The sequence below is a fragment of the Balaenoptera physalus genome, assembly GCF_965194825.1.
Source record: "Balaenoptera physalus genome assembly, chromosome: 14".
Taxonomy (NCBI): Eukaryota; Metazoa; Chordata; class Mammalia; order Artiodactyla; family Balaenopteridae; genus Balaenoptera; species Balaenoptera physalus.
In genome coordinates this window covers 12,531,898-12,559,172 of record NC_138893.1, presented here as the reverse complement: position 1 = coordinate 12,559,172, position 27,275 = coordinate 12,531,898, and the positions used below count along the sequence as shown (strand labels likewise).

Genomic DNA, 27,275 nt, shown 5'->3' with positions numbered 1-27,275 from the left:
ATTCCACTTGTTAATTGCTGCTACATAGAAAAGCTATTGACTTTTGTATATTAATCTGATATCCTGCAACCCTGCTATAGTTGTTGATTAATACTAAGAGTTTGTCAATTCTTCCAGATTTTCTACATAAGACAATCATGTCATCTGTGAAAACAATTTTATTCTTTCTTTCTCAATCTGTATACCTTTTATTTCCTTCTCTTTTCTAATTGTGTTATTGCTAGGACTTCCAGTTCACTGTTGAAAAGAAGTGGTGAAAGGGGATATCCTTGCCTGGTTCCTGATCTTAGTGAGAAAGCTTCTATTTTCTTACCATTAAGTCTGCTGTTAGCTGTAAGCTTTTTGTAGGTTCTGTTCTTTTAGATGGGGAAAAGGAAGCACTGGTGTAAAGAATTTTATATATATATATATACATATACACACACACAGACACACACACACAATTGGATATTACTCAGCCATGAAAAAGAATGAAATAATGCTGTTTGCAGCAACATGGATGGACTTAAAGATTATCATTTTAAGTGAAGACAGAGAAAGACAAATATCATATGACATCACTTATATACAGAATCTAAAAAAATGATACAAATCATTAACAAAACAGAAGTAACAGCCATAGAAAACAAACTTATGGTTACCAAAGGGATACAGGGTAAGGAGGATAAATTTGGAATTGGGGATTAACAGATACAGACTACTATATATAAAATAGATAAACAACAAGGACTTAACTGTATAGCACAGGGAACTATGTTCAATATCTTGTAATAACCTATAATGGAAAAGAATCTGAAAGAGAATATGTATATATATGTATAACTGAATCACTGTGCTGTACACCTGAAACTAACACAACATTGTGAATCAACTACACTTCAATTAAAAAAGTGTCTGCTATACGGCAAATAATAAATAAAATAACATTTATTTTAACAAGTATTTACTATGTGCCAGGCACTTTTCTAAGAATTTTGTGACTATTAATTCACTTAATACTTATATTTATGAAGTTGACACTATAGCTACCTCATTTTTTGGATGAGGAAACAATTCACAAACTGTTAAGAAACTAGTATGTGGTCACAGAGCCAGGATTTGAGCCAGGTAGTTTGCCTACAAAATTGAGGCTCTCATCCACTGCTCTGTGCTATTTTTCCATGTTTGGCCTATGAACATAGAAAAATTTTAATTGTCATAGCTAAACATTTACTCACTACATTTAACATTATTTACATTATTTACAGTTATAAAATCTTATTCATGTACTGTCATACCAGTGATGTAGAGTGTCTGGGCAGAGAAATTATTAGCCCTGTAGAAACCTTATATATTATAGAAGTAATGTCCTTATAGAAGAGGTACATTGGTTTCCCTGTCTGCATACAAAGTGCTAATATTCCACATTATTAACCTTACTCAAAACACTTACTGCAGGATGTCTTCAATGAGGAATTTTACCTACTGTGTTTGTCTGGCACACATGGATTCAATACCTCATTGCTTTTTACTTGTAAACATGCTGTAATTTATTGCTCTACGTCATCCATCCATTAAGCATGTCACTTGATAAGTTTCCTCTGCAAGTAGATAGTAAGATTCTGAAGGCCAGGAGCAGTATCTTCTACTTACATACCGCAATGAAAGCTCCCTCACAAGCTCACTCTAAAGCACCAAGCCCTTCCAGTTTTGTATTTGTTTTTGAGCTTCACAGTGTTGTTTTTGCGTTCAATGTAATATAATTTAACTATAAATTATAAAGCTGCCTAAAGTAGAACATATTCACATAATGTCCCCCGGGGCATCTCAAACTCTACATATCCCCAAAACCCAAAGCAACTTTGAAAAATCCAATCTGTGCCTCCTCAATTTTTTCTCCCACAGAAGCAGAAAATTTTCACCCATAACTTCTCAGGGTCACCAAGCTCTAAACTCTGCTATCACAAATACCTCTTATATCTGTCACTTCTTTTTCAACTCCACTGACCCTAAACACGTTCAGGCCACAATTCTCTCTCCTTAGACCCCTGCAACAGCCTCCCAAAAAGACTGCTCTGAATTCAATTTCTTATTGGCAGAATCCTCCTTTGTATCTGTACTGCTACATTTCCGAACATAGATGTAATAACATTTAGTCACTCAAAACAACTTATACAGAATAAAGTCCAAATTCCTTGCTATGGCATTCAAGGCCACTTATCAACCTTGGTTTCAACCTAGCTAGCTTATTGAGGGTAGAAGTATGTCTCCTTGAAAATCTGGGATAGGGCTGTAAGATCTCCTCCACCTCCGTGTTTATGTAAATACATTAGTTTTGTTGAATGGGAGTCATTGACATCACTCTCCTACACGGTGATGGCTCGGCTGGAAATGTGGCCACACTCACTGTGCGTGTCCCAGCGCCACCACACTCAGACAGAGCTCCCAAGCCGCTCCAGAGCCATGTCCTCATCTTTTGAGTAGACCAGCAGCAGAGAAGGCCGGCTGCGGGCAGTTAGCTGGCTTTCTTTAGCCTGGAGATTGGAAAGGGAGCCCTGATTTACTTTTAATATTCCTCTGATAGATCTGAACTGACTCCAAACTTGCAGGGGACCTGCAGTGATAAAACGTGACCCAAACCAAATAATAAGCCTGTTGTTTTTTTTTTTTTTTTTCCATTCGTAGCCTCACTATTATCATAAGCACTGTGTTAACACCAATCTGGAAAGCAAAGACATAACACTGAGCAGCGAAAATTCCCACGGCTGCCCCAGCTCAGAAGTGACCGGGGCGGGCGGGCGGGGGGTGGGGGGTGGGCCCTAGCAAGTCTCGCGAGAGAACAAGACAAGCGCCAGGTTCTCCCTGTTTCTCGCGAGAACCATGGACTTCCAGCCTCCGGCTCACAGCGTTCCCGGGGCAACAGCGATGGCGGCCGCGCTGTCCGAGCGGCTTTTCTCGCTGGAGCTGCTCGTAGACTGGGTGCGCCTTGAAGTCGGGCTGCCGCCGCCGCCCGTGGTCGCGGCGGAGGAGCAGGAGGAGGAGGAGGAGGTGTCGGCGCCGCGGCCCTCGCGCGGCCTGTGCCCCGCCGTGGCCTTCCGCCTGCTGGACTTCCCCACGCTGCTGGTTTACCCTCCCGGCGGCCCCGCCGCCCCCGCCCCGGAACTTCGGCCCGGCCTGGTCAGCTTCGGTCGCGGCAAGTCCTGTCTCTTCCGCCTGCAGCCCGCCACCCTGCACCGCCTGCTCCTTCGGACTCCGCTTTACACCTTGCTGCTGCAGCTGCCCCCCGGGCGCCCGACCCCTGCCCCGCAGCTCCTGGGGGCCTGCAGCATCTCTCTGGCCGCCGCGGCCCACAAGGTCCTGGGGCCCGCCGCCTCCGGCTGCTCCCAGGGTCATCGGGGAAGTTTCCCTCTGCAAAACCAAGCGGGGGAGCAGATTGGGCACATTGCCCTGGGCTACCGCCTGACTGACCTGGGAAGCAGCTTGCTGGGCCATCTGGAGAGGCCAGTCGCTTCCACAGGAGGTGGAGTGGAGGTCAGTCCCCAAACCTTGCAGGAAAACCAGCAGCTGCGGCAGCCAGACTCAGAGCCAAGCCCAAGAGATGCTGATAAGCCTCTGGTGGATGTAAAAATCTCAACGGCAGGGAAGGATTTGAAGGAGGGAGTCTTCCACAGCAAGGCCAACTCTGATTACACGGCTTCTGTGGAGAATGGCAAAACCAACTGCGTTATTTGTTCAAAGGGTAGCAGTGAGAGGAGTGTTAGCCCCCAAAATCAGGAAGTCACAGAGTTAGACATTGAAACGAACATAATTTGCCCTCCTCCTCTGTATTACACTCATGTGACCCAAGAAAAGACACCTCCTAAACAGGGTGAAATCACTATTGAGCCTCAAATGAACGCACCTGAGGAATTGGATGGTACTTTTCCAGAAGAAAAACTTGTAAATCCCCCAACACATACTAATCCTCCAGAACATACAAATTTTGCAACACGTGAGAGGCCTCCAGTGCTTATACATCCTGCACATATTCAGGATGTAGGAGCAAGTAACCAAACTACTTACCATCCTCAAACTGAACAAAACAAGATCAATACTGTAAGGCAGCTGCCTTTGTTAAGTGCTTTGTTGGTTGAGTTGTCCTTGTTATACAACCAACCCATGGCAAGCCCTACTCATATACACCCTCATTTAGCCCGGTTATATAGAACTGAGGACGAGAAGTCACCAGAATCTTCTGCCAAATCCACATGTAAATCTGAATCTAAGGATAAGCTTTCTCTGGGGGAAAATGAAAAGTCAGTGAGTCTTCAGTATAAAAAGAACCAAACTGAAAATCATAAGAAAGGTAAATATTTTGAAAAGAAAGATGGTGTCCCCCCAAAAAGAGTTCCAAGGGGGAAGCTACTTTATGGCTTAACAAACACACTTAGGCTACGTTTAAAGCAAACAAATCCTGATATGTTGGTAGTACACGAAAAGAGAGAACAGTATAGAAAAATGCAAGCACAAATGTTAGGTGCAAAACTCAGAATTCCATCATCCAAGGTTAAGATACTAAGTTTTGCAGAACAACCTCAGAAGCCACATCAACTGCCTAAAGATAAGTTTTTAGACTCAGATGCATCTTTTGCTGAAAATAGCAATACCTCAAAGCAAATTAGTGTAGTTTTTGATGACCCCAGCACAACTAAAGAAACTAAACGGAGATGTGCAACTGAAAAGACAGCTGATGATTTATTGGAAGAAATTGTGAGTCCTGCACATTCCATTGTCTCAAAAAGGTTTATTCACACAAATATTTTGGGTAGAAGAGTGGAAGTGAAAGTCCAAAGTCCAGGTGATTTCCAACGGGTTGCAGTAGGTGACAGAATTGTAGAAGATAAAGAAATAGATGATAAACAGGTCAAAATCACTTCTAATGACATTCTTACTGCTGATATGAATGAAAATAATCCAAGTACAAGTAGTTGCTCTGAAAGCATCTCAGAACTAAAGTATTCAGATGACTTCACCAGTCCTTGCTGTTCTGAAGACACCAGCAGAATTTTACAAGCTCGTGATAGCAGTCCGGGGACAGAAAATCCAAAACATAGTCAACAGACAAGTAAGTCCAGTGAAACAAGGTTGTCCATAAGGAAAAATAGCAGTGAAAAGAGTTCTATTCTTAGCCCACCTTTTTCAGCTGGATCCCCGGTACTCTCATATAAAAGATTTCATATTTCAAAGGCTCAAGATAAAAGTTTGGAGGAAGCGTCTACTATCTCTAGCAGTGATTTCTCTTCATCACACTGGACTGAGGAAAAAGAAAACCAGAGAGACCAAAATAGTATGCATAATGCTAAAGTTCTAAAGAGGAATCAAGCCATCCCTACTAAACGTAAAACAAGAACAGGTTGCAAGTCCTCAGAAAAAAGCCAGTCACCTTGGACATCTCAAGTGAGTTCTTATCTGCCTTCTAATTTGTCAGAACTAGAACTTAATGTCCTGGACAGCAGTACATTAGATCACTTCGAAGAAGACAATGATGACCTTGGTTCACTAAACATTTCCAAGCAATGCAAAGATATTTGCCAATTAGTAATAAATAAACTTCCAGGATATACAGTGTGAAAATATGTGCTTTTACATAACATTTAGTTTGTTTTATAACCTGTGTGTAAGTGAAACAATTTTTAATAGCTGTACATTATTTTTAGTACATAAATTTATGTATATAATTTTTCAGAATGTAAGTGTTTGTCATTCCTTTGGTGTTTAAATAGGATTCTACCATTAAATCTGACAAGATTGATCATGGGATCACCTTATAACCCAGGTAAGATTTCAGTTGTTTAATCTTCTAAGAATAAAAGTATCTTCCTAAACTGTCTCTATTAAAGTATCCTAAAGCTGACTTCATGCACACCATTGAAAAGGCTAGTTAATAAAGATAGCTTCAAATTTTAATGGCAATAAATTGTTTACCGAATATAGAAGACTTACTGTATGAGATGCAGAAAGATACAAAAGAATTTAGGATACAGCGCCAGCAGTTATAAGAGCTTACTGTTGTATATAGACAGGAATTCTTCAGGGAAATCTTCCTGGACACATACACGTTCCATATCTCCAATAGGTGAAGTCCTTTTTATATGCTGTCATAGTGCTCTATATGCTTTTTTTTAAACCGCAATTTGTGTGTGTGATTACTTGGTTAATGTTTATCTTACGATAGGTTTAAGTTCTGTGGTAGAAGGGACTGTATCTGTTTTGCACACCAGTGTGGTCTTAGTATCTGGCACAGTCTCTGGCATGTGGCTGGGATTCAATAAAAGCATTTGTTGGACAAATAAATGATGGCCATGCATTGAGAATACCTAACGGGAGGGATTAGAATTGAGCAGTAAAAACAAGCAGAAACCCTAAAAATATCCTTATTGGAGACATGGTTATTTGACTGTAGTATTTTTGTTTTGCTGGAACACCCTTAGGTGTTCTCTGAAGTATTTGGAGAAGGGAACTAAAAAAGTGTCTTCCTATGCAGTTTCTTGTGTAGAAATTCAGTTTACTGTCATTTCAGCTTGTTCAAGTTATTTTTAATATAGGACAGTTTGTTTTTATGAAGTCTAGGGATCATTTCTTTATAATTTATTCCATTGATTTTATACTTAGACCTTATTTTGTGTTCAGATATTTACATATGTGTTCTTCTATGTAAATATTGTTATATTTTAATTTTTACCCTTAATTTTTTAATATAGCGAATATTTTTGGATGTATGAGGTGAGGCCCTAATTTTCCTTCCTTTATAAGTAATTAAATAATTATGTAGGTGTTATCTTTTGAATGATCATAAAAGTAGATAGAATTTCGATAGATGGTAAGAGATGAAGATGCTATATTTTGAGGAACAATATGAATAAAGAATGATGATGAGAGTGAGCCTGATGTATTCACGGGACTGTGAAAATATTAATCTTGATTAGAACGGTAGAGTCATACTACAGAGTGGTCGAAAGAAAATTTGTTGAGTAAGAAAAGTCCCAGATTGTAGGGAGCTTCAAATGTCAAGCATAATCATAGAAACAGTAGAGTATTTTAATTTATAAATGAGCACCAGTAAGTAGTCATGACATTTTGAATATTTTAAATTACTGAAATAATTTCTTAGAGGTACAGAAATTATACCAGTGGAAGTTTTGAAATATGAAATAATGTTTAATGGCTAATGGCTTATGGTCTTAATTTTCCGGTAAATATAAAGCATATAGTGTATCATCTCACAAAATTAAAATAATTTACTGGTGGGTGCTGTAGCTAGATAGTCAAATGACACCAATTTCATCTGTAAATTGTCAGCAAGTTTTCATTATTATGGAGGAGACAAAATATAAGCAATATCAGAATCATGAGAGAAATAATTCTTTAAAAACTGTTTTATTTGATTGAGAGTAAGTCGTTGTCTATGATGAGAATAGGTGAGGGAAATGAATTCAGTGTGTTTAAGGTACAACAAAGACTAAAGAACTAATGTACTTTAAATTACAAATTGAGTAGTTGAATAAGCTTCTCTTTGAGTTATTCCATGAATACTTATTTCTAGAATTGTGGTGGTGGTTTTTCTAGCTTAATTCTAGTGAAAATACCTGTTCCCATGTATTTAGTACTTCCTCTTTGCGTCCTATCTTCAAATTGTACTTCATGTTTTAATTCTAAAACCTGTAAACTTAGTTCTTTAAGAATACTATAATAGATACTACTTCTGAAGCCTTATTTATCTCCTTAATGCCTTAAAATCATTGAAACATGAAATAGTATTTCAGGGTCATAAATAAAGGCGACTGTCATTTAGTTGTTGGTAAAACTAAGCTCCTGCAATCCAGCCTTTCTGAGCATCTTAGGTATCTAAACTGCTGTGGGCAGAGCTGAATTGGGGGTGAGCCACAGAAATAAGGGTAGGGCCTACCCTGCAGCTTAGGAGGCAGCTGTCAGTGATGACAAGTCCTTTGAACTGTTACTATAAGCAGATTTGAAGAGGCCTGTGCAGATGCATACATCCAATATGTTGGTTTTTTCTCCAGTTATGTGCATGCTATTGAGGACATCTTTGGATACAAAGAACAATGGTACTGAACCCTCAAGCCCTTGTGGCTGTCTGGTGAGAGCCACCGGTTCACATCTCAGTTTAATTTTTTTGCCTGTACAAGCAGTGCATTTATTATGGAAACTTAGAAACCAGACTTTTATTTGTTGCAAACATATAGGTCAAGACTATAAATTTTAAAAAGTTTTTAATTATCACACTGTATTGTTGGCAAGGCAAAGAAATTTCATAACAAAGCAACATCTAAATAAGATAAACATATTTATATTTGTCTATTAGATAAATAGTGTTTATATTTGCCTACTCATAAACTGTCCTTGGGCCTAGATACATAGCCATCCTTCAGTCTATTTGTGTTTTAATTTGGATTAAAGTATCTAGAGAGTTGTACAGAATGACAGTTTGTGAGCCAAGACTTGCTGGATTCTCCTCTTCTCATTTTTAACCTAAAACAATACCAGGATAGTTTACTTGGTTAAGGACCAAGGCATTTTTAATGTTTTTCTCCAGAGATCTAACTGTCATGCCAGGAAATAGTAGACTTCAGGATGAACATTATTAGGTTGGAGTGCCAAGCCATAGTAGTAGAAATATCTCCTTATTTTCCAAATATTACTTATATCTCTGTTATACAAATAATATATATAAATTCTAGAAAAAAATAGAAAATTCAGATAAGAATTTTTTTTTGCTTTAAAATTGTGTATTAAGGGAAAGTTATGGTCCTTTCCTTTCAAAATACCACTGAAATGAGAGAAGAGATGTAAAAATAAGGATGAACCCATAGTAGCCCCAGAGATCTGGAAGATACAAAGCAGATGGGATTAGGTTGGCCAAAAATGGACTAGAAATCTACTCTTCAACATCGCCCAGTGAGGTGCTGCTGGAGAGACGAGAAGATGGTGTTTTTTAACAGAGCCCGAGATAAACGTCAAATTCAGTCAGCAGGCCTTGGGAAGGAGTAGGTCATGGGACACGGGCGGTAGAAACTGAACCCTGGGTGTGATGGAGAGGCTGGGCCTGGGCTAAAGGTTATCTACTAGAAAAGGTGCTGGGGCCACAGAGGAAAACGAATATTTTCGCTTTGGACAGCAAAACATGTTAACAGGGCCTTTCTCAATTTTATTGGAGAGACCACTAACCCTAGTGGCAAATTAAAGCGATACAACCCTGGTCTTCGGAGGCAGATGGATGGTGTTTGCGTCTTTGATCGTGTGTTATATGATTTTCTGAGGTTATTTCTTCATTACAGGATTAGGTTGGGGATTGAATCAAATACCATTGATCTAGCATATGTGACAGTGAATGTGCCTGGGAGTGTCGGTGTATTTAATAGTACAGAGAATGTACCACGGTATCTGTGTGCCTGCCCTAGGGGGATATATTTTCAATAAAACCTCAGTCAGGAAATCAACTCTTCCTTCCAAATGGTTAAAAGAAACGTTCCATTTGACATTGTAACTGAGTGGGAGAAACCCTGGCAACAGGAATCCTTGGAAAGGTTTGGGTTTTAATAAAGAATGTGTTTGTCCAGGAGCAGGCCAGGGTGGGAGATTAGATAAGCTCCCAAGTAAGGGTACAAGACAACAGCTGAAGGTCATAAGGTGAAAGAAAGCATGTGGAATGGAACAGGTCCGTGAGTCAGTATATGAGTCACTTCTTACAGGTTCAGAAACCTATACTTGCAAGCTTGACTATTTAGGATACTTTGTTTTATTCGTTTATTTTCTGTTTTCTTCTTGGTTTTAATATAGTTCTTTTTGAAGGATCTTATAGTTGAGCTGTGAGAGCAATTGGAAATGGATTTGGTTGCGACTCATTAACTGAGCTGAAATCCTAAAGGAGGAGCAGTAAACCCCCAGGGTCTACATAGTGAAAGACTGAGAAAAAAGACAACCCCTTTTCTACCCAGAGATTTCTCCTTCAGCTTTTATCTCCTAGAAAACCTTGGAGGGTTTTGCCTTTTGTCTCATTAAGGGAAGCTGCTCAGTTACAGAGAGTTTCACACCCAACAACTGCCTGGAGGACTGTATTTCATAACTTGTGATTTTGGTGTCAGTGCTGTGGAGAGAATTGGGGTGGAATTCTGGACTCAGAATGACATAAAAAAATAATGGATTGCTTTAGATGCGGAGGAACCTATTGTCAGAAGAGTTGGTCTGAAAATCATTGCTTGCATATCCAGAATTCTTAAAGAGTATTTCCAAGTACTTTGGGACAGTACTTGTTAACCTGGGGGAAGAGATCTTTCTAATCATCTGGAAAAGTTCCAAGTGTGACTGCTGGCATCTTGTCAGCAAAGTTCTCCGTATCCCTGACTCCCTCTGTAGTAGCCAGAAGCCAGATATTTAGGGAGGCACATTTTTTTATTTTCAGATGACACTGTCTTGCATCTAGTGCTCTAACTCAATTGTTTTTACTAAACCAAAGGTATGCTCTCCTGCATCAACAAAGAAATACCCATCTCTATGCTGAGAATATGATTATACTGAATCCCAGTGTGGTATTAAAAAGCAGCTGAAATTTTTAGACAGAAAAGAAAGCTTGAATTCATAGGAATTTGGAGCTAGAAGATACTTTGGAAATCATTTAGTTCAGCTCCTTCATTTTATAAATAAGGAATGTGGCCCCAAATAATGAAGTTTGCTACTCTCTTGCCCCGCTCTTTCCATTAAAAGGTGCCACTTTATGTGTCAAACTGGGGTCAGAGCAAACCCGAACTGTGTGTCTGGCAGACTTTCTATAACATTCATATTGAAAACACTAACCAAAAAATGAACTGACTTAGAGATGTGGGAATTTATCCTCTGTGCCACAGGGAAGGCCTCTGTGTTTGGAGACCTGTTAGAGTCCTGGCTCCTCCGTTCACCTGTTAATCTTAGGCAAGTCTCTCTGGGGCTCAATTTTCACACCTATAGAATGGAGAAATCAATCATCCTGGTGAAAGTGCAGCAATAGTGGCATCATCCAATATGACTTTCTTAATAATGTTCATTATCAATGCAGCATCAGTGCAGGTCAAGTCCAGGTAGGGGATGTGTACCAGAAGATGCTCTCCTGATGGTGAGACACAATAATAGCAGCACTTGTGACACATGGGTACCACCTGTGCTTGCCGGAGACCAGGTGACTGACACATGAGTCCTCCTAACTAAAGGACATCGTGAACCCACTGGCCTCCTGAATTTAACTGCTAATCTCCGTGTCAGTTCAGTGCTATACTTCCCTCTCCTTGATGAACTTAGCCATTGAAACCCCACCTTTTGGACTTCCCTGGTGGTGCAGTGGTTACGAATCCGACTGCCAATGCAGGGAACATGGGTTCAAGCCCTGGTCTGGGAAGATCCCACATACTGCGGAGCAACTAAGCCCGTGCGCCACAACTACTGAGCCTGCGCTCTAGAGCCCGTGAGCCACAACTACTGAGCCAGTGCACCTAGAGCCCGTGCTCCGCAACAAGAGAAGCCACTGCAGTGAGAAGCCTGCTCACCACAACAAAGAGTAGCCCCCGCTCGCCGCAACTAGAGAAAGCCTGCGCACAGCAATGAAGACCCAATCCAGCCATAAATAAATAAATAAATAAATGTATTGAAAGAGAAGCCCCACCTTCCATCCCATGCCCTATTGCCTGATCCTCAACTAGAAGTGAGGAACCGGATTACATGATAGGAAAGAAGATAGATTCTTGACAACTGTGAAGGCAGCAAAAGGTGTGGCTCCTCAGAAGCAGGGTAGGTCAGAGGAGCTGCCTCGTGAACTTCCACACTCTTAGACACGTACACGAATAGCCATGGGTTAGCCTTCCTGGTGGGCAACCTAAAGAATGATCCAGCTGTACTTGATGTCCCCCTAAAAAGGAGGGGCTCAGAAAAATGTTAGTAGGGCTGGTTTCATGGGAATGCCGCCTATGCAGTTGCATAAACCCTGCACTCAGGAGAGCCTCACACTGGGTTTAATGCTCTGCTATTGTCATCTTGAAATTCTTAATAATTTTCTCTTTGCGCTTGTGTTTTCGAGTGAAGTCTGATGAGACAGCAGTACATCCACATTAGCAGGGGAGATGTGTACCATGTGTGTGTCCACCCCTGTTGCTTCCCACCCCACTTATATATAGCTGTACGGCTTCCGTAGACAATTACCTTCTACTCAGAAGGGCACTGCACATGGTTTAAGGTTCTGTTATCACTGTCTTGAAATTCTTAGCAATTTTATCTTTGTGTTGTGTAAACATAGAAATTCAAGTCTGATGGGACAATGGCGCATGTGCCAGAGTAAAGAGGCACAACATGTATATTTATCGCTTTGCTGCCCTGTTTGCATACAGTGTTCGTGGTACCCCAAAAGCACAAAATTCCATGGGACTCACTGCATGTGGGAGCTCAGTGAGACTTAACACAAATCAGGTGAGCGCATTCCATCTACAACTGGGCAGCCCCGAGAGGCAGGCTCTCTGTGTGAGCCAGAGCTGGCTTCAAGCTCAGAAAGAAGGCAGTGCTGTTCCAAGAAGCATGAATGACCAAGGAACCCCATCATATCTTTTCTCGCTCGTGTTACTTCCCTGTGTTAGCCAACCACTGATGTTGAAAATGATGACACAGAAGGGCAGAGAAAGATAGAGCAACCCAGAGTTCCTTGCCCTTCCAGCTCTTCCTTAGTCATCAGGAAGCCTGTGTTGGAGGGTGTTGGTAGGATGTGCAGGTATCAAGAAGTGAAATAGAACACTTGAGTTAGTTTAGTTGGGGCAGCATTTCTACTGTCTGTGTGCACATCAACATTACAAGATGCCAATTGTGTAATTTTGATGATTCCACATACAAGTAAATGTTCTATTCATATTTAAAACTGACTTTTCACAATATAAAGATGAACAGTAAAAATTATGTTAATTGTTTAAGATTTTAATTTTTCTTTACTTTGAAAGACATTAAACAGTGAGGCAGAATTCTAAAATGACCCCCCAGTGACCTATGCCCTTGTACAATCCCTCCCTTTGCGTGTCGGCAGGACCTGTAGTTTGCTTCTAACTAATAGAATATGGTAGAGGTGAAAGAGTTTGGCACATGTAATTAAAGCCCCTAATCACACAGGGAGATCAGCTCGGTGCTTTGTGTCCACCTAGAGGGGTGGGATAGGGAGGGTGGGAAGGAGACACAAGAGGGAGGGGATATGGGGATGTATGTATACATATAGCTGATTCACTTTGTTATACAGCAGAAACTAACACACCATTGTAAAGCAATTATACTCCAATAAAGATGTAAAAAAATACTAAAAATAAAGACATGGAAAATTAAAAAAAGCCCCTGATCAGTTAACTTTAAAGTAAATCAAAAATAAATAAATAACTAAATAAAATTTAAAAATAAAGTAAATCAAAGTGAGATTACCCTAGGTGGGCCGTACCTAATCAGGCAAACCCTTTAAAAGCGGTTAGAAGCAAAACGCTCTTTCTTCTGCTGGCCTTGAATAAACAAGCACCGTGAGTCCTGCAGCTGAAAAAACAAGATACTTTGTGCCAACAACAGCATGAGCTTGAAAGAGCAGGACTCGAACCTCAGATGAGACCCCAGCCCTGGGCAACACCTAGACTGAAGCCTGTGAGACCCTGGGCAGAGGACACAGCTATTCATGCCTGGACTCCTGACCCACAGATTCCACGGGGTAGTACACAGGTGTTGTTTGAAGTTGCTAAGTTTGGGGTAATTTGTCATGCAGCCGTAGAAAAATTAATACAAATAGCCAATAAAAACACTGTGAAAAGCTGAGAGGGAGACCTTGGAAGAAAGGGAAAAGCTTTATATTTTAGGCACTCCCTGTTTTTTGAACAAGTCCTGCATTTTTACTTTTCACTGAGCCCCCCAGATTCTGCAGCTGGCCCTGGCTGTTACTCCAAGCTGGTAGAGGCACAGCCAATGGCCTACAGGCTTTCTACTTGACTCTGCAATGCACATAGGCTTTAGCACAGCCTTTCTGGACATGGCTGGTGTGTATTATACTTGAGAATACCGTGTGGAGGCTATATATTTCCCCTGTAGGATCTGAATATTATCTTTAAATTTTTTAATTTACAGTCTGAACTAAAATGCCTACATTTCACGCTAATGGTAAATTTGGCTTCTGAAACTTTTATACGTAATCACTCATAGCAATTCTTTGGAGGTAGAACTAATGTAATTCTGCATACAATATTTTTAGTGCATAACAAAAATGATCGAACAATACATAACCATTTATGAACTGTTTCCTATTTATTCTTGTCAGTTAAAATAATTTCTACGGATTTTTTAAAGGACTGGCTCTCTCCATAATGTTTCTTTAGCACTAGTTGCAAACTTCTGCAGTCGTGCTATTTCCTCAATATGGTTCGTTTTGCAGATGATCTGGGGATATGTGTGTGTAACCACTATGGCCAACAGCTCTAGTTTGGAAAACAAATATAATGATTCTCCTATTATATTCCAGTAGATTGTGCCAGCTCCACGTATTTATGTTAGCAGGAAATCCAGCATCAAACTTTTATGAACTCTGCCACCCCAAAGGACCAGGGTCCTGAGATGCTTACTTGGTTTTATTTAAGTGGCCTCTCCTGCTTACAAATGCCAGGCCAACCTGCTAACTAATTGACCTTGGTTTTCAGCTGCCATGGTTCCTACTGCGGTGACAAAGTGTGGCATCCGAAGACCAGATGCTTCCGTGGTCCTGATTCCACCACAGTTTGCGAGGGTGCAAGTTACTTTGGTTTTTGCGCACACGTTCGCATTCACAGAGTGGCTGGATCTGGAGTTGTCTTAAAGCCCTTCCCCCTGATGATCTAGACACTCTGTGCAGAGCAAGGGCCACTAGGACAGGTTAAGAACCTTTTCTTGTTTGCTATGGGGTCTTCAGGGTCCTTTCCTGGCAGGGAACTTTGACTGAAACAATCCTAAAACATCAGAGTTCCTAATTATTTCAAACATCTAAAGGGAAGGAGTCATGGGCTGGATCCTGTTGTTTAAAACCTACTGAACCCCGTGCAAATCTACTTCTTATCTCTCAGTTTCCATCGAATCAAAAAACGGATCTGATTCTTAAGGCCTGTGGATGTATATACTTATGTTTACGTAACAGAGACCTCTGTAGTGTTGTGAGAAGAGTCCAAGAACTTTTCTGGAGAATGTTCTATGTCCCGTTACGGAAAAGCAATCGGCAGCTCTGGCTTAAAATAATTAATAAATAAAACTCACTTTCCCTGTGCCAGGCACCTTCTACATGTGTATGTGTTGAGAATGTCTTATTCAGTTTTGTTTTCCTTCCTCATACCCAGCAAGGAGCCTACTGCAGCCCCTTTCATAAAGTATATGTTTAATGGATGTTGGTGGAATTGAATAGAAACAGTCATTAAAACTTGCATCTATTCATAGTTTACAAATTAGGGTCTTGTATACTTTGTCTGCCTCACCACTTAGCTAAGAGCTCTGCTACCCGGAAATTTGGGGGCTGGGGCCCTGGGAATAGTGACCCATGAAACTAACTTACTTCGTCCCCTGTGATCCTAAGTAATAAATCAAGATCAAAATTTTTGGTTGATTCCTCCAACCAATTCATTTGGCTGATAATCCTTAGGTCCACCTTGGTTAAGAATGAGCTGACCACAGACCAGGAGGATACCCTGCTCATCCTTGATGTCAACCTCGTTCTCCAGATTTACTCTCAGATCGGTTATGCAAGCCGACTCCCCAGAATCCGGGTACATTTGTGTAACGGATGTTTTTCTGGCTGACAGCTATTCCAACATATGGCACCTCCTAAGAAGCACCAGAAGATTGAAATATTCTGATCTCTGTGCTTCGACTGCATTTCTTGAAATAGCTTGGTTATAAAACTCACAACAAATAACACTTCCTTTGACACTCAAAGTGTTAGGAAGAGCTAGACTATGGTGCGTATCTAGACCACTTTGTACCTGAATTTAAATTTTTAGCATTCTCTTGAGGGGCAGCCAGTTTCACCGTGTGCATTTTGAAGAACAAGAATGTGTTTGAATGAATGTGTCTGGTCTCCAATCTGTGGCCCCATTCACTTGTTTTTATTGTGTAATATTTTAAACATTGAGAAGAATAAGTAATACAACCAGGTCCTGTGTACACATTACCCAGATTTAACCCCGTGCTGGCGTTGTGCCGTGCTTGCTTGCCTGCACGTGCGCTCTCTCTCTCTCTCTGTCTCTCTCATAAAGAAAACATACAGCTACCAATGAAAGCCCCTTTGCTTCCTCTCCATTTCTTTGCCCTCCTTTCCAAGGGGTAACCGTTACTCTGGGTTACTGTATACCCTTCCCGTTCCCATGGGAGGGGGCATGTAGATTGTTTCCAGATTTTTCTTATTACCAACAATGCTGCAATTAACATTCTTGTCCCTCTGTGCACATGTGCTCAAATTTCCTTAGGATTTTATGCCTGGAATTGGAATTTCCAGGTTCTATGGTATACACATCTTCAGCATTGCCAAATCACTCTCCAGAGTAGCTGAACCAATGTACTGTGCCGCCACCAGCATATGAGAGCACCTTTCTTCATATTCTATCACAAAACTTGGTAAAGAGTAGACATTTTAATTTTCACTGCTATGTTTAACTATTGTAACTTTACAATAAGTACTGATATCTAGAAAGGCAAGTCCACTCCCTTCTTTTTTTATGCTGTCTAAGCCAGCAGTTCTCAAACTTCTTGAACCCTATAAACTCTTAGAAATTATTGAGTACTCCAAAGAGCTTTTGTTTATGTGGATTATTTCTATCAACATTACCAAGAAATTGAAAGTGTGAAGTTTTTAAAATGTGTAGTGAATTCATTTAAAAGCAACATTAGTAAACCCATTACATGTGAACATGAATAACACTTTTTTAAAATTTTATTTATTTTTATACAGCATGTTCATATTAGTTCTCTATTTTATACATATTAGTGTATACATGTCAATCCCAATCTCCCAATTCATCCAACCACCACCACCCCCTCCCCCCCTTCCCACCTTGGTGTCCATACGTTTGTTCTCTACTTCTGTGTCTCTATTTCTGCCTTGCAAACCGGTTCATCTGCAGCATTTTTCTAGAATCCACATATATGCATTAATATACGATATTTATTTTTCTTTTTCTAACTTACTTCACTCTGCATGACAGTGTTTAGGTCCGTCCACGTCTCTACAAATGACCCAATTTCATTCCTTATTATGGCTGAGTAATATTCCATTGTATATATATACCACATCTTTATCCATTCATCTGTTGATGGGCATTTAGGTTGCTTCCATGTCCTGGCTATTGTAAATAGTGCTGCAATGAACATTGGGGTGCATGTGTCTTTTTGAATTATGGTTTCCTCTGGGTATATGCCCCGTAGTGGGATTGCTGGGTCATATGGTAATTCTATTTTTAGTTTTCTAAGGAACCTCCATACTGTTCTCCATAGTGGCTCTATCAATTTACATTCCCACCAACAGTGCAAGAGGGTTCCCTTTTCTCCACACCCTCTCCAGCATTTGTTGTTTGTAGATTTTCTGAACATGCCCATTCTAACCAGTATGAGGTGATACCTCATTGTAGTTTTGATTTCCATTTCTCTAATAATTAGTGATGTTGAGCAGCTTTTCATGTGCCTCTTGGTCATCTGTATGTCTTCTTTGGAGAGATGTCTATTCTGCCTATTTTTGTATCGGGTTGTTTGTTTTATTGATATAGAGCTGCATGAGCTGTTTATGTATTTTGGAGATTAATCCTTTGCCTGTTGATTTGTTTGCAAATATTTTCTCCCATTCTGAGGGTTTTCGTCTTGATTAGAGTTTCCTTTGTTTTTCAAAAGCTAAGTTTCATTGGGTCCCATTTGTTTATTTTTGTTTTTATTTCCATTACTCTAGGAGGTGGGTCAAAAAAGGTCTTGCTCTGATTTATGTTGAAGAGTGTTCTTCCTATGTTTTCCTCTAAGAGTTTTATAGTGTCTGGTCTTACATTTAGTTCTTTAATACATTTTGAGTTTATTTTTGTGTATGGTGTTAGGGAGTGTTCTATTTTCATTCTTTTCCATGTAGCTGTCCAGTTTTCCCAGCACCACTTATTGAAGAGACTGTCTTTTCTCCACTGTATATCCTCGCCTCCTTTGTCACAGATTAGTTGACCATAGGTGCATAGGTTTTCTCTGGGCTTTCTATCCTGTTCCATTGATGTATATTTCTGTTTTTGTGCAAGTACCATATTGTCTTGATTACTGTAGTATCGTAGTATAGTCTGAAGTCAGGGAAACTGATTCCTCCAGCTCTATGTTTTTCCCTCAAGACTGCTTTGGCTATTCGGGGTCTTTTGTGTCTCCATACAAATTTTAAGATTTTTTGTTCATGTTCTGTAAAAAATGCCATTGGTAATTTGATAAGGATTGCATTGAATCTGTAGATTGCTTTGGATAGTATAGTCATTTTTACAATATTGATTCTTCCAGTCCAAGAATGTGGTATATCTCTCCATCTGTTTGTGTCACCTTTGATTTCTTTCATCAGTGTCTTATAGTTTTCTGAGTACAGGCCTTTTACCTCCTGAGGTAGGTTTATCCCTAGGTATTTTATTCTTTTTGTTGCAATGGTGAGTGGGATTGTTTGCCTCATTTCTCTTTCTGATCTTTCGTTGTTAGTGTATAGGAATGCAAGAGATTTCTGTGCATTAATTTTGTATCCTGCAACTTTATCAAATTCATTGATTAGCTCTAGTTGTTTTCTGGTGGCATCTTTAGGATTATCTATGTATAGTATCATGTCATCTGCAAACAGTGACAGTTTTACTTCTTTCACAATTTGGATTCCTTTTATTTCTTTTTCTTCTCTGATTGCCGTGGCTAGGACTTCCAAAACTATGTTGAAGAATAATGGTGAAGGTGGACATCCTTGTCTTGTTCCTGATCTTAGAGGAAATGCTTTCAGTTTTTCACCATTGAGGATGATGTTGGCTGTGGGTTTGTCATATATGGCCTTTATTACGTTGAGGTAGGTTCCCTCTGTGCCCACTTTCTGGAGAATTTTTGTCATAAATGGCTGTTGAATTTTGTCAGAAGCTTTTTCTGCATCTATTGAGATGATCATATGATTTTTCTTTGTCAATTTGTTAATATGGTGTATCACATTGATCGATTTGCGTATATTGAAGAATCCTTGCATCCCTGGGATAAATCCCACTTGATCATGGTGTATGATCCTTTTAATGTTTTGTTGGATTCTGTTTCCTAGTATTTTGTTGACGATTTTTGCATCTATATTCATCAGTGATATTGGTCTGTAATTTTCTTTTTTTGTAGTATCTCTGTCTTGTTTTGGTATCAGGATGATCGTGGCCTCGTATAATGAGTTTGGGAGTGTTCCTTCCTCTGCAATATTTTGGAAGAGTTTGAGAAGGATGGGTGTTAGCTCTTCTCTGAATGTTTGATAGAATTCACCTGTGAAGCCATCTGGTCCTGGACTTTTGTTTGTTGGAAGATTTTTTTTCCCAGTTTCAATTTCATTACTTGTGATTGGTCTGTTCATATTATCTATTTCTTCCTGGTTCAGTCTTCAAAGGTTATACCTTTCTAAGAATTTGTCCATTTCTTCCAGGTTGTTGATTTTATTGGCATAGAGTTGCTTGTAGTAGTCTCTTAGGATGCTTTGTATTTCTGTGGTGTCTGTTGTAACTTCTCCTTTTTCATTTCTAATTTTATTGATTTGAGTCCTCTCCCTCTTTTTCTTGATGAGTCTGGCTAATGGTTTATCAATTTTGTTTATCTTCTCAAAGAACCAGCTTTTAGTTTTATTGATCTTTGCTATTGTTTTCTTTGTTTCTATTTCATTTATTTCTGTTCTGATCTTTATGACTTGTTTCCTTCTACTAACTTTGAGTTTTGTTTGTTCTTCTTTCTCTAGTTCCTTTAGGTATAGGGTTAGATTGTTTATTTGAGATTTTTCTTGTTTCTTGAGGTAGGATTGTACTGCTATAAACTTGCCTCTTAGAACTGCTTTTGCTGCATCCCACAGGTTTTGGATTGCTGTGTTTTCATTGTCATTTGTCTCTAGGTATTTTTTGATTTCCTCTTTGATTTTTTCAGTGATCTCTTGGTTATTTAATAACGTATTGTTTAGCCTCCATGTGTTTGTGTTTTTTACGTTTTTTTCCCTGTTATTTATTTCTAATCTCATAACGTTGTGGTTGGAAAAGATGTTTGATTCGATTTCAATTTTCTTAAATTTACTGAGGCTTGATTTGTGACCCAAGATATGATCTATCCTGGAGAATGTTCTGTGTGCACTTGAGAAGAAAGTGTAATCTGCTGTTTTCAGATGGAATGTCCTATAAATATCAATTAAATCTATCTGGTCTATTGTGTCATTTAAAGCTTGTGTTTCCTTATTAATTTTCTGTCTGGATGACCTGTCCCCTGGTGTAAGTGAGGTGTTAAAATCCCCCACTATTATTTAGTTACTGTCGATTTCCTCTTTTGTAGCTGGTAGCAGTTGTCTTATGTATTGAGGTGCTCTTATGTTGGGTGCATACAGGTTTATAATTGTTATGTCTTCTTCTTGGATTGATCCCTTGATCATTATGTAGTGTCCTTCCTTTTGTCTTGTAACATTCTTTATTTTAAAGTCTATTTTATCTGATATGAGTATTGCTACTCCAGCTTTCTTTTGATTTCCATTTGCATGGAATATCTTTTTCCATCCCCTCACTTTCAGTCTGTATGTGTCCCTAAGTCTGAAGTGGGTCTCTTGTAGACAGCATATATATGGGTCTTGTTTTTGTTTCCATTCAGTGAACCTGTGGTTGGAGCATTTAATCCATTCACGTTTAAGGTGATTATCAATATGTGTGTTCCTATTACCATTTTCTTAATTGTTTTGTGTTTGTTTTTGTAGGTCCTTTTCTTGTCTTGTGTTTCCCACTTAGAGAAGCTCCTTTAGCATTTGTTGTAGAGCTGGTTTGGTGGTGCTCAATTTTCTTACCTTTTGCTTGTCTCTAAAGCTTTTGATTTCTCCATTGAATCTGAATGAGATCTTTGCCTGGTAGAGTAATCTTGGTTGTAGTTTCTTGCTTTTCATCACTTTAAGTATATCATGCCACTCCCTTCTGGCTTGTAGAGTTTCTGCTGAGAAATCAGCTGTTAACCTTATGGGAGTTCTCTTGTATGTTATTTGTTATTTTTCCCTTGTTGCTTTTAATAATTTTTCTTGGTCTTTAATTTTTGTCAATTTGATTACTATGTTTTCAGCGTGTTTCTCCCTGGGTTTATCCTGGCTGGGACTCTCTACGCTTCCTGGACTTGGGTGACCATTTCCTTTCCCATGTTAGGGAAGTTTTCAACTATAATCTCTTCAAATATTTTCTCAGGTCCTTTCTCTCTTCTCCTTCTGGGACCCCTATAATGTGAATGTTGTTGAGTTTAATGTTGTCCCACAGGTCTCTTAGGCTGTCTTCATTTCTTTTCATTCTTTTTTCTTTATTATGTTCCATGGCAGTGAATTCCACCATTCTGTCTTCCAGGTCACTTATCCGCTCTTCTGCCTCAGTTATTCTGGTATTGATTCCTTCTAGTGTATTTTTCATTTCAGGTATTGTATTGTTCATCTCTGTTTGTTCTTTAATTCTTCTAGGTCTTTGTTAAACATTTCTTGCATCTTCTCGATCTTTGCCTCCATTCTTTTTCCGAGGTCCTGGACCATCTTCACTACCATTATTCTGAATTCCTCCTCTGGAAGGTTTCCTATCTCCACTTCATTTAGTTGTTTTTATGGGGTTTTATCTTGTTCCTTCATCTGGTACATAGTCTTCTGCCTTTTCATTTTGTCTGTCTTTCTGTGAATGTGGTTTTTGTTCCACAGGCTGCAGAATTGTAGTTCTTCTTGTTTCTGCTCTCTGCCCTTTGGTGCATGAGGCTATCTAAGAGGGTTTTGCAAGCTTCCTGATGGGAGGGACTGGTGGTGGGTAGAGCTGGGTGTTGTTTTGGTGGGTAGAGCTCAGTAAAACTTTAAACCTCTTGTCTGCTGATGGGTGGGGCTGGGTTCCCTCTCTGTGGGTTGTTTGGCCTGAGGTGACCCAGCACTGGAGCCTACCCAGCTCTTTGGTGGGGCTAATGGACTCTGGGAGGGCTCACGCCAAGGAGTACTTCCCAGAACTTCTGCTGCCAGTGTCCTTGTCCCCGCAGTGAGCCACAGCCATCCTCCGCCGCTCCATGAGGCCCTCCAACACTAGTAGGTAGGTCTGGTTCCGTCTCCTGTGGGGTCACTGCTCCTTCCCCTGGGTCCTGCTGTGCACATTACTTTGTGTGTACCCTCCAAGAGTGGAGGCTCTGTTTCCCCCAGTCCTGTCTAAGTCCTGCAATCAAATCCCACTAGCCTTCAAAGTCTGATTCTTTAGGAATTCCTCCTCCTGTTGCTGAACCCCCAGGTTGGGAAGCCTAATGTGGGGCTTAGAACCTTCACTCCAGTGGGTGGACTTCTGTGGTATAATTTTTCTTCAGTTTGTGATTCGCCCACCCACTGATTATGGGACTTGATTTTATTGTGATTGTGCCCCTCCAACCGTCTCGTTGCGGCTTCTCCTTTGTTTTGGATGGGGGGTATCTTTTTTGGTGAGTTCCAGTGTCTTCCTGTTGATGATTGTTCAGCAGTTAGTTGTGATTCCATTGCTCTCGCAGGAGGGAGTGAGCGCACATCCTTCTACTCTGCCATCTTGAATGTGAATTTCATTCTTTTTTATCAAATAACACTTCCAAAACTACCTAGCTGGTGATGACGTCCGGTCCCAGCCTCAGAGAGTATCCCCAGCTTAACAGGTGCAAACTGTGACCTGACTCCTATCCCCCGACATAGTCCCAGTTTAGCTTTCTGTGTCGAACCTTCTATGTTTGCACCTTCACACACACTCTCCACCTCTCTCCTCTGGCTCTGCTGCCTTTGCGGACAAACGGGATTCGGCTCCTGTTTGGGGTCGGTCAGCGGCGGCACCACAGCAGGTGCGAGGGCGGGAGGAGAGGGAAGTTGCCACGCCGCCAGGTTCCCTGACTGTCTCTGGGCCAGCCTTTGGCAGGGGCGGTGGAGGCTGCGTTCCCGTGTAGAATGGTCACGGTTTCCACGGGACATTCCTCTGCAGCCATAGTTACCACTCTATGGTCTCTGAGTCCCAGGAACTGACCACCCTGCTTGCCCTTTTCCGGCCTACAGATGCTGATGGCTCCTCCATTTTGGTGCAGGGTCCCTCACCATTGCCATGGTCCCCCTGAAGCCGGCCACACCTTCCTAAATAGCTCTTTCATTCAGCTTTCCTCACTCACCCTGCTCGAGTGCCCGGACCCTGACTGATGGGACCGTCCAGCCTCAATCGCCACCATCTCTCACCTCTCGGGGGGCTCCAGGCAGAAAACCTCAGCATCCTCCCATCTGTCCCCCTTCCGCCCCCATCCACCCTGTGGATGCTGCTTCCTACACACATCCTGAAATGAGCCATTTCTCCCCTCCCCAGGACTAGGTAGCAGCCTCTTCCCTGGTCTCCCCAATTTTCTCTCGCCTCTTTCAATCTATTCACTGCACAAATCTTTTAAAAACATAAGTCACGTCATATCTCTTCACAGCTTAAACCTCACTAACGGTGTTCTCTTAGATTTTGAGTAAAATACAAGTTCCTTGTCACGGGCCTACAAGGCCTTGTGTGATTGGACCTCTGTCTCCCTCTCGGAATCCATCGCTCAGTGGCCCCAGCTTGCACTCTGATGCTCCAGGCACACTGTCCTCCCGTTGTTCCCTGAACACAGTGAACTCGTCCACACCTCAGGACTTTTGCTTGTCCTTTTCCCTTTGGAAGGATCTCATGATCCCCTCTGTAGAACACGGTTACTCTACTCTGCACCTGTGCCTTCTTATCCTTCAGATTTCAGCTGACATATCACTTCCTCAGAGAGGCCTTGTGACAATCCCACCTCGCCCATGCCCCATTGTTTCCTATCACTGCCCCCTGTTGATGCCTTTATTACAAGGTGTAAGTATGTAGGGTAACAGTCTTTTCTATTTGTCTAGGTTCTTTGCTTATTTATTTTCTGTCTTCTTCACTCAACTGTAAACTTTGTATGACAGACTTATGATTGTTTTGTTCACCACTATATACCTAGTTTTTAATACAGCCCTTTGTATTCTGGCACACAATTGCATTTGACAAATATTTGTTCAATGAGTAGATATTTAAATATTCAAATGGGAAAAAAAAGTAGTGTTTCCTTAAGAAGTTCACGATAAATGGCAATGGAAACCAAAGAGATAATTTTCTTAAAAAAGAAACAAAATGAGAGAGAGAGAGACTTTATATATATATATATATATTCCCCTTTTTCCCCCTGAGGGAACGATCAGCACTTAGATGTTCTTAGCCTATTGAGCATCCAGAAAAACCACTTAGCTGCAGAGGAAATGTCAATTACACAATGGAAATTGAAGTTTCAGCACTTGGGGATAATCGCAAAGATGTTTTCTATTATATGTGCTCAAGAAAAAAGAAAGACAAAAAAAGGAAAGAAAGACATGAAAACCCAATGGAAAAGCATTTCAAATGGTAATCAAATTATTACTTTTATTGCAATCCCAGAAAAATTATTTCAAAGCCTCAGATCTTGAGTCTAAAGCCTGAAGACTAATCACTTAATAATGTGGTCAAAAAGTCAAGAATCAAAAAAAACACACAAAAAAAACTTGGATTGGGCAAGAATATTTTAAACCATCATGCTGTTACTAGAAATGTTAGATGAAGGGATGACGTCTGGATAATTATCTAAACATGAAACATTGTCTCCTCCTCTGAGACACATTTGTTATTCGTACAACTAACTTACCACTGAGTATGGTCAGTCTTTAATTGCAATTATTTTTTCATGTGTCTGTGGTTTATTCCTCGCTGCCTCTGTGGCAACTTTTGTGGCTAAGGATGTGTTTTAAACTTCTTTTTATTGTCTAAATAATCTTCCAGAGGGCTATAGTGAACATCTATTAATCTCACTACTCAGAATCATTCACTTTTCTTCGGATAAAATATTTACCATAATTTTCCTCTGGGGCAGCCCCTCAACCCCCACTCTTGAGCAATGTGATTTGATGAGGTCAATCCCACTGCTAGTTTAAAACAAGCATATTTCCTCTCCCAGGCAACAGTAATCGGATGGGCATACGATTCCACATCAGGAAATGTTTTAAAACTGTTCTGGGAGAAACAGTCTCTTTTTCCCACTGGGTCTGAATGATGAAGTGTGTTGTAAGCCATCTTGGAAGCAATCAGGAGAGAGTCTTCCTAGAGATGGAGCCAGCACTCAGAGAAATAAGGAATCTGGGTCCTTCTCACACATCTGAAAATAGTTAATTCGTGGACTCTTACAATACGTAAGCAAGTAAATTCACTTCTAAAAAATCACGACAGCTTTGGATTGGTAAGTCTGTCCATTGCAACCAAAACAATTCTTATACACTGTAGGTACTTTATTATGACTTTTGATTAATTTTTTACTAGTTCCCTCTTCATTTCCAGGCCTCATACAAAGATCTAAAAAAGTTCTCTCAATCTGATTAAGATGGAAAACTAAGTCTCTGCCATGATGGGTGTTCTTTAGTTATGCTGGGGCAAACACCTCTGTTTGAAAACCAGAGACTTTCCAGGCCATTCCTGGTGTCTGAAAATCTGTCCCTTTGATACTTCTGGGAAAAAAAAAAAAAAAAAGGTAAATCTCTGAATTTTATACCTGTTTACACTTAGGAGGTATTTATTAATTCTGAAGAATCCTTCAGAAAATAGAAATACATTTCTTTGTTTTTGTCAGCAACTATGTTTGCAATCAGTCAGGTCAATGTAGTTTGATACTGTGCCTTATAAAAGTGTCTAAAGCTATTTAAAACTAGAATGGATTTTTCAGAATTGAAAAGCAATACATACTTTTGCTTAACAATAAATGATTTAAATGTGTAAATGGAAAATGAAAAATCTCTTGTAATCCCATCCCCAGAGATAATCACTGATTTTTTTTTTTTAATTTTTATTTATTTATTTATTTATTTTATTTATGGCTGTGTTGGGTCTTCGTTTCTGTGCGAGGGCTTTCTCTAGTTGCAGCAAGCGGGGGCCACTCTTCATCACGGTGCGCGGGCCTCTCACTATCGCGGCCTCTCTTGTTGCGGAGCCCAGGCTCCAGACGCGCAGGCTCAGTAGTTGTGGCTCACGGGCCTAGTCGCTCCGCGGCATGTGGGATCTTCCCAGACCAGGGCTCGAACCCGTGTTCCCTGCATTGGCAGGCAGATTCTCAACCACTGCGCCACCAGGGAAGCCCATCACTGATATTTTGACATATATCTTTCTAGACAGTTTCTACATGTAGAGATTTTTTGTTAAATGAGAAAAATGAAATCATCCTATTTATATTCTTTGTATTCTTTTTTCATTTAATAATAATAAAAATGTGATGGTATTTCCATGTCAACATATATAAATATTATAATTTTGAATGACTACTTAGTGTTCATTGTATGGATATACCATAGTATATTTTTAAAACTCCCCCCTTGTTAAAGAACATCCCAATTGATTCCCTAACTTTAGTATTATAAATGAGATTGACAAATCATCACATATGTATGTAATTTTTTAAGAGTAAAATTTAAGAAGTGTAATAGCTGGCACATTTGAAAATCTGATTCGTATTGCCAAATCACCTTCCCCAAAAGTTGCATGATTCAGCTCTCTATATAAGCATAAACCCTGTGTATGAACGGTCTTGCTTATCTTTACCCATGTCAAAGGTGATAATTGTCATACTTTTTGCTGTCTTAGTTTGAATTTCTTTGGTAACTAAGGGGGTGAAACTTTTGTTAATGGGTGAACCATCAGTTTTTTATTGCTGTGTGAAAAACCACCTCAAGACTTAGGGGTTCATGACTCCAGGTGTCAGGTGAGTGGCTCTGACTTGGCTGGAGTGGCCAGGCTCACTCACGAGTCTGCGGCGACCTGCAGGTGGGCTGGATGACTTTGCCTAAGGGTTTGACTCTCAGTGAGCTGGGGCACCTTGGCTTTCTTCCACGTGACTTCCCTACATTCAGCAGGAAAGCCCACGCTGGTTCACACAGTAGCCGTGAGGTTCCAAGAGAATGAACAGAATTGTGCAAAGCCTCTTGATACTAAACTTGGAACTGACACATTACA

The 27,275-nt window shown here is 40.3% G+C and overlaps 1 protein-coding gene across 2 annotated transcripts in view; it reads left to right on the top strand.

The window, feature by feature from the left end:
• Positions 1-2,807: 2,807 nt before the first annotated feature.
• Positions 2,808-27,275, top strand: part of MAP10 (microtubule associated protein 10) — a 112,067-nt gene continuing 87,599 nt past the window's right edge. For both annotated transcript variants that reach the window (XR_014252952.1, XM_082422987.1), the window contains exons 1-2: positions 2,808-5,415; positions 5,742-5,794. Coding sequence is in view for 1 of the 2 variants with exons in the window: in XM_082422987.1 (XP_082279113.1) it covers positions 2,860-5,415; positions 5,742-5,789 (2,604 nt within the window). In the remaining variant the exon portion in view is untranslated. The remainder of the gene's footprint in view (positions 5,416-5,741; positions 5,795-27,275) is intronic.